The sequence below is a fragment of the Penaeus japonicus genome, unplaced genomic scaffold (genome assembly GCF_977035675.1).
Source record: "Penaeus japonicus unplaced genomic scaffold, GWHDUDI00000001_assembly GWHDUDI00000006, whole genome shotgun sequence".
Lineage (NCBI taxonomy): Eukaryota > Metazoa > Arthropoda > Malacostraca > Decapoda > Penaeidae > Penaeus > Penaeus japonicus.
This window is the reverse complement of record NW_028234408.1, coordinates 49398496-49406084: the sequence shown is the minus strand read 5'-3', so window position 1 is coordinate 49406084 and position 7589 is coordinate 49398496. Positions and strand designations below refer to the sequence as shown.

The window sequence follows — 7589 nt, the reverse complement described above, 5'->3', positions numbered from 1 at the left end:
TTCTCTCACCGCTCCCTGCCCTCCCGCTGCCTCGCAAGTCCTTCCCTTGTCCTTCCTCCCAAGGATCATAACATAACGCTCATCTTTCGGGGTGAGCGGATAAAGATTATGTATGTGGAGAGGATGGGCAAGCCCTTACTTGTTCCATTACGATTTATACACATTATTCATTACCTATGTTTTAGAAATGCGAACCCTTCACACAACTTCCATTTTCTCCGCTGCGCTCTTAAGTGAAGAAGAAGAAGAAAACACTCCAAGTAGTTCTATATTTCACGATTCACATTACAACTGCCACTCTCGTGTCGTGAGGCGCCACAAAACGCCTCAGCTGGTTGCCTGGGGGTCGTGAGAACCACCTCGTGAATGTCTGGAAGAGTCCTAGTGCCTCCTACACTCCTCGACCTCCCGCTAGGCTTAGGGGCCTCTCCGTCCACCCACAATTCGGAATTCCAGAGATTCACAATTGATTGTCTCGTCAAACACGCGATACAAATATTTATCTTACTGATGCTGAGGTAATAACACTCATATTCACAAAATCCGTTACGTTTTAGATAAACGTGAACGAACCGAACACGTATTGGAGGAGTTAAGAGAGCAAAAAAATAAAACGTTCTTAATTATTCTACCTGAGAGTGCGACCCGACAAAACAGTGCAAAAAGTCCTGATACTTTTTAAATTACGATTAATCAATAGCAAAAAAACAAGGCGCCGTCGCAAGGAATATTAATGCGGATTTGATAAGTAGGTCCGTGCCTCCTGCCCCTCATCCCCTACCCTACCCCCGACACCCCTTCTCACATACATCAATCCATCATCATCTTTCAACAGCCCTCGAAAGAGCAGAGACACTTCCAACACCATGGGTTCACACTGCCAACGAGGGTGTGTGTGTGGGGGGGGGGGAGCATCTTCGATCGCTCGCTGGATGTGTTTATTTTGCAAAAAAAAAAAAGGAATGAGGAGGGGGCGAAGAAAGAGATGAGAATGTGAAAGGGGAAAGGGTGGGATTCGATGGATGACTGAGGGATGGGGAGGGGATGGGGAAGGAGAGGGAGAAGGAAAGAGTGTGAGGGTGGAGAGGAGGGAGTGGAAAAGTTGTTGCTGTTGTGCCTGTCGGCGTGTGCGTGTAAGATAAAGGGAGGAGGAGAAGGAAAAATAGTGGGAGGGAGAGGAGGATGAGCATAAGGATAAGGAAGAGGAGGAGAAAATAAAATAAAGACATACCGTATATGCCAAGCGACCGAGAAAAAGAAAGAGCGGGCCAGGAAGAAAGAAGAGTGAGATATAAAAGAGAGGTAGAAAGAAGATAGAGAGAGAGAGAGAGAGAGAGAGAGAGAGAGAGAGAGAGAGAGAGAGAGAGAGAGAGAGAGAGAGAGAGAGAGAGAGAGAGAGAGAGAGAGAGAGAGAGAGAGAGAGAGAGAATAAATAAATAAAATAAAATAAAGTTATTGCTTATATACCAAGCGACCAAGAGAAAGAGAGTCGTTTCGTAAGCGCCAGCGAAAAGATAAACTGCACTTCCACTCCACTTCCGTACTCAACAATGTCTCCGACGTTCGTAACTTTAGCCTTTAATTAGTCATCCGCTTTCCTCATCCTTTTTCTTCTCCTTCTTCTTCTCTCTCCTCTACTTCTGATTTAAGGTTCCCTCGGATCTTCATGAATATTCTGATATTCAATGCAAATCATTCTCGCACGACGAGGTCGCCTAATGAACACGGTCTCGGACCAACTTTAAAACGAGGAAGGGGAAGGCAATCGTAGCTTCTCTGGAATGGATGGCAAGTCTCTGTCTTTACCTTTGGGGTAATTTGTACATTCAGTTGGTTTCTATATCAACTACAAGGTTTATTTCTGTGAGAGAAAGCAAATATATATTTTGTGTAAAATCCTAAATAATGAAGGATTGACGGATTCTCTGAAATGTTGCCAGCTCTCTTGTCTGCATGGAAATTCTCTTTCTTTCTACGCGGGGATAGCGGGAAAGTGTTCAATCTGGCCCTTAAGAGACTGTGGTGGCCTCTTGCCTGTCATAAATCAGCAGTGAACCTGGTCAGCAGGTCCGTGCGCGCCCCACCCACCTTGATGGTTCACATGGGACCACTCCAAGGAGAGAGAGAGGAGAGCCAGAGATCCAACACTGCTTCCTCAGGCAACCTCTAGTCACGCCCCCCCCCTCCTTCTCCCTCCCATCCCTCTCTCCCCCCCCCTCTCCTCTCCTCTGTCCTACCACCTCTTTCCTCCCCTCTCCTGCCTCTTCTCCACCCCCTGTCCTACCTCCTCTCTCCTCCCTTCACTTATCTTCTCTCTCATCCCCTCTTCTACCTTCTCTCTCCTCCCCTCTCCTACCTCCTCTCTCCTCCCCTGTCCTACCTCCTCTCTCCTCCCCTCTCCTGCCTCTTCTCTCCCCTCCCTTATCTCCTCTCTCCTCCCCTCTCTACTCTCCACCCCTCTCTTACCTCCTCCTTCCTCCCCTGTCCTACCTCCTCTCTCCTCCCCTCTCCTACCTCCTCTCTCCTCCCCTCTCCTACCTCCTCTCTCCTCCCCTCTCCTACCTCCTCTCTCCTCCCCTCTCCTACCTCCTTTCTCTTCCCCTCTCCTACCTCCTCTCTCCTCCCCTCTCCTACCTCCTCTCTCCTCCCCTCTCCTCTCCCTACTCTTCCTACCTCCCCTCTCCTCTCCCTACTCTTCCTACCTCCTCTCTCTTCCCCTCTCCTACCTCCCCTCCCCTCTCCCTTCTCTTCTCTTCTCTTCTCTTCCCTTCCCTTCCTTTCTCTCATTTTCCTCCCTTTCCTCATTCCATTTCATTTGCTCCTCCTTTCCCTTCCCCCTCCCCTTCCCTCCTTTTCTTCCTTTTCCTCCCCTCTTCACCTATCCTCCCATCTACCATCTCGCCCAACGTCGCCTCTTTTCTTATTAATTAGGAAGCGCGAGAGCAGACTGAATATTAAGTGCGGCCCGCGCCTGGAGCCATCCCAGACGGCCGAGGAGGAGGCACACTCACCTGGGTTTCCTCTTGGGGAGCGCACCCTCGGCGTCCTCTTCCACGACGGGTAAGCGGGAACGGTGGGTTGTTTCTTCTGGGATTTTTTCCGGCGGACCCGGCGCGTCGGCCTCGGGGCGCCGCTGCTGCCGCGGCTTGACACCAGGGACTCGACGAGGGACTCCGCGCTGCCTTCCAGCGATCCCTGACCTGATCTGTTTTTGCTCTTGGCCAAATCCTGCAGCAAGAACTGTGTGATGATGCGTTCGTTCGTGGCTTCGAGAGGCCGCTCTTCTTGCTCACTTTCTTGTTTACTCTTGCCGATCTTCGCTAGTGCGCTAAGAGCTTTCAAAACGAGCTCAGGATTCCTGGCTAATCTCAAGTTTACTCTTGCAGTACTGGGTTCTGATTTCGGTTTCTTGGAGGGTGTCAAGTTAAACTTGGCAATCCCTGGCTCGCTGGTGGTATCCTTGGCAAATGACTCGTCTTCTTGCTCGTCCTCCTCTAGCATGGACCGAACAAACTGAGCAGCCTTTTGACTCCTGCCGTCAACCATGTGTGACCCGACAGGCTGGTTGAGTGGCATAAGCAGATGGGCATGGGCAGTGCGGATTTCAGGAACGTCAAAACGACGTAAAAGAGTTTGCGGAATTTTGACAGCCCCCGAGGACCGGCGACGTTGAGGTGGGACAAACACCATGGAATTTGGCTGTTGGTTGCTGGGCTGTTGGTTTTTGGTTGACTGGAATGCTTCAGGACAAAGAGGCCGGCTGCTCGGAACCCTCTCGTCTAATTCCTCGATTTCGAACTCCTGCTGGCGCTGCAGCTGTTGAGCTGCCTTCTTAGCACGACGAGCCTGCCTTGCAGACCTTCGTGCAGAGGCGGCTCGTGCAAGCCAGCTGGTGCGACCCACCAGAAGGCCCGGCCCACGTCGTCGTCGTCCCCGACTGGAGGCTTCGCTTGTGACGCTGGCGGGGCTGATCAAATCTGGGCCTGGAGGGGCAGAAGACATGGCCAGGGAAAGAGGGCGGCCAGGGTGGACGGCGTGACGAATAATGGACACGGGCGTCCGAGGGCGGTGGGCTGGGATGGGCGGAACAGGTGGGACGGGGCGCTCTTGGGAGCTGGTACGTGAGGAAGTTCGGTCTGACGATGAAGGTCTAGCACCGACGGGCACAGAAGGCAAACCTCCCACGAAGGGGTTGCCTCCCGTGAGTCGTCCCGGATAGAACTGCGACGAATTGACAACACTGGCAGCCTCGCCGAGCACCTGAAGGGCTTTGGGCGAGTGTGTTGTGGCGGGGGAAGAGAGGGGTCGCGGTCTGAACACAGGGGACTGAAGGCCTGAGGCTGGGATGGACCGGTGTCTTTGAAGGAGCGCCGGGGAGCTTGGCGCCGGGGGTTCGTGGGACAAGTGGCGAGTCAAAGGTGCGGGTTCGTGGTGCAAATACTGTCGGCCTGGGGGCGTGGAATCGCGGGAATTGCGATGCTCCACAGAACCTGATTCTTGCGATAACTGCCGACCCATAGCTACTGCCTCGTGGGACATCTGCCGTCCCAGAGCTGCGTTGTCATAGGACATTTGCCGATTCATGACTACAGCCTCATATGACATTTGTCGGCCAATAACACTTGGCTCCTGATATATCTGTCGGCTCATCGTGCCCGAATCGTGAGATAACTGACGATTCATCGTCATTGACTCATGTGAATACTGACGGGCCATTGCACCCGAATCATTAGAATATTGACGAGCCATGGGTGACGTTTCATGGGCGAGGTGACGAGGTATAGCAGAAGGGCTCCCGTAGCCGGGCGGGATCCCCAGACTCCGAGGCCCGCTTGTGTTGAGATCATTCCTGGGCCGAGGACCCCCTTGGGCGCGAGCCATGCCGTAGCTCTGGAGGCTCACCGGGCCGCTCGGATGGATGCTGTGTGTCCCTGAGTGCCGCATCAAGGACGGAGACTCGCACGAATGCACCGAGCGCTGTCGCGCGAGGGCGGGGGAACCAGCACAGATAATCTGGTTGTGGCACATGTAGTACTGGTGCTGCTTTTCTAGTTCGATAATTTCTTGCTGGCGTCGCAGCTCTTCCTGCTCCCTCTGTGCCTGAAGCTGCAGCTGTTGCTGCTGTTGCTGCTGCTGTTGGTTCTTTCTGCTAGGCGACCTGGAGAAGAAGCTCCCCGAAAACATAGCCGACCACCGACTCTGAGGCTTCGGACTTCCTTGGGCCTTCGTTTCTTGGGCGACTTTCGGTGACCCGGGCGGGCAGTGCATTGCACAGCGCCGGGTTTCTCTCTCGTGCCATGACGCCCGCAGCTGGTGTGTGGGCGTCAGCGGCCCAGCCAATCGGTGGACATGGGTCTTGCCGGGAGTAGGAGGTGCTGACACCGGCTGACATGCCCGTGTCCTGCTGGGGGTGTTGTGCAAGGATCGTGCGGGGGTGGTGGGGGGCTCGCGGGTCTTGGGTGCCACACGCGGCGACCCCAGGAGGCTCTTGATCCGAAGCGGAGGCACCGGCGACTCTGCGGACACACTGCGACGGAAGCTTGGGGCGTCATTGCCCTGTCTTACCTCCTGGCCCAGCGAAGGCGGCCCTGACGACCCCAACTGCCGCCCGATGTCTACACCTAGGGTCTTGCGGCGATCTAAGCTAAGTCTTTTGGTGGAGTCTATGCTGACCTTCTTCTTCGAGTCGAGGGAGTGTCGGACCCCGGAATCAAGCGACGAGAGCTTATTTGTGGACAGAGTTGACGGCAACGACTCGTCAGTGCGTTTCAGCGAATCCTCGTCACTCACCGCCACTCTCCACTCGTCGTAGGTAATAACACGGCGGGGAAGTCCCGTGGAGGACGTTCCGTAGCCCCCTGCCTCCCCTCCGTCAGTCGAGTAACCATCGTCTCGGCGTTCGTCACTCGAGACGGACGACTTGCGCTGCACGGCCGAGGTCTTGACGACCAGGCCGTTGGGTAACGTAATCTTTTCATGGCGACGCGTGGAGCGGCGCAGGGAGGCTCGCTTGAAGGAGTTTGATCGACGGAAGTGCTGCGAATCCGCCTGCTGCTGCCCCTGCTTGTCCCGGCCGCCACGGACCAGGCGCCGCAATCCTTCCAAGCTGAGAGGTTTCATGGCCGATCACCAGCCACACCTCTCCGACATAACACGATGATCATCACATCACACGATATCAACCACAAGCTCAAACTGTGCTGCACACTTTGCCTCAAACCTGATGTACTTCCTGAGTTATGCCACTTGTCATACCTTGTAACTTTTCTATGTCATTCAATCTAAAGCAAATATTTTACGAAGCTGCTGCTTTTCGCATGTGGCTAATCTAACTGCCATATGAAAGCCAAGAAAATGTGAAACGGTAAGTAAAGCTTATCAAAATCTTTGAAATCTCTCCAGAAGCGACAGCAGGATTCAGAGAACATTCTCCGAAAGACGGAAGAACAGAGAGTCCGCCGCAATTTTGCTCATGCTGTGACTGGCGCTCTTATCTGATGTACACAACATACTGCAGCATACACTGTCGACAAGCGTGCCCACTACAGCTCTAAATTAGCGATCACTGACAGAAGATTTCCTTTTATAAATTAAATGGACAATACTCTCTAATTTCTCACTACTGCTATTCCACTTCTAGGGAAATACTGCACACTATAGCACAGCCGCCGAGTGTGTCAGGTACAAGGTGATATGTTGATGAGGTGATGATGCTCACTTCACACGGCGTTCTTGCAGCACCAGACCGCTAAAAGAACACTGGCCAAGTATCAATCACAATCCACTATAATATCCACACGTCCGTTACGACCATCACGCCGACACACACGATGGGCACGCACTCACAAGCGAGGGAGGGGCGAGTAAATCCACGAATATGGCTAGAGTACAGGAGACACGAGTGGTGGGCGGGTAGACGTGTAACTGCGAGGAGACAGCCAGACACAGCAGGAGAGAGCGTGGCCCCCACCTGCCTCCACCACGGTCCACACCACACTGACGAACCGCGCCACTGACAACCCCAGCCACCACCAACAACGGAGCGCCCTCAGACTCTCACCCCTACGAACTTTAACGACAACCCCTCCACCCCATTCCTCTACACAGCAAAATAAAATCTAAAAAATAATAGGAAAGGGTCCTTTTTGAATTACATGGAAGTGTATAAAAACGATTAATTTATAGAACTTGATATAAAAATCCCTTATGGCTCTGATGGTCCAAGAGCCAAGCAGAAAGTACGATACGAAAACAAACAGTTAGAAATACTAGAGTGCACCGGCGGAGCATGCGTGCGCTTGCTACTGTTAATAATAATTCCTGCCCTTTGTTCATTTTCGTTGTGTTTTTGCAGTAGCTATACTCCCCTCCTTTATCCTCTCTCACTTTCATTCATGCTTCATTCTATCATTTTAATATAATTTCATTATCTTCGACTGATTGATTTTCGCTTTCCGCGCTCTCTTCGTCTTCCTTCCACCTATTTCTCTGTCTCTCTACATATTTTATTTTCATTTCACTCGCCTCAATCTCTCCCTCCATCCTCATCCATTTCCATCCCTTGTCATAAAATATATCTTATCAAAATA

General features: G+C 52.5%; 1 protein-coding gene across 15 annotated transcripts in view; it reads right to left on the bottom strand.

Moving 5' to 3' along the window:
• Window positions 1–7589, bottom strand: part of DIP2 (disco-interacting protein 2) — a 546549-nt gene that overhangs the window by 199770 nt on the left and 339190 nt on the right. For 11 of the 15 annotated variants that reach the window (XM_086538136.1, XM_086538137.1, XM_086538138.1 and 8 more), the window contains exon 1: window positions 3012–7269. The exons of the other annotated variants lie outside the window; for them this stretch is intronic. In XM_086538136.1, the coding sequence (XP_086394262.1) occupies window positions 3012–6120 (3109 nt within the window). In that variant the 5' untranslated portion in view covers window positions 6121–7269. Of the gene's footprint in view, window positions 1–3011; window positions 7270–7589 lie in introns of those variants that run through there. 15 annotated transcript variants of the gene reach the window in all.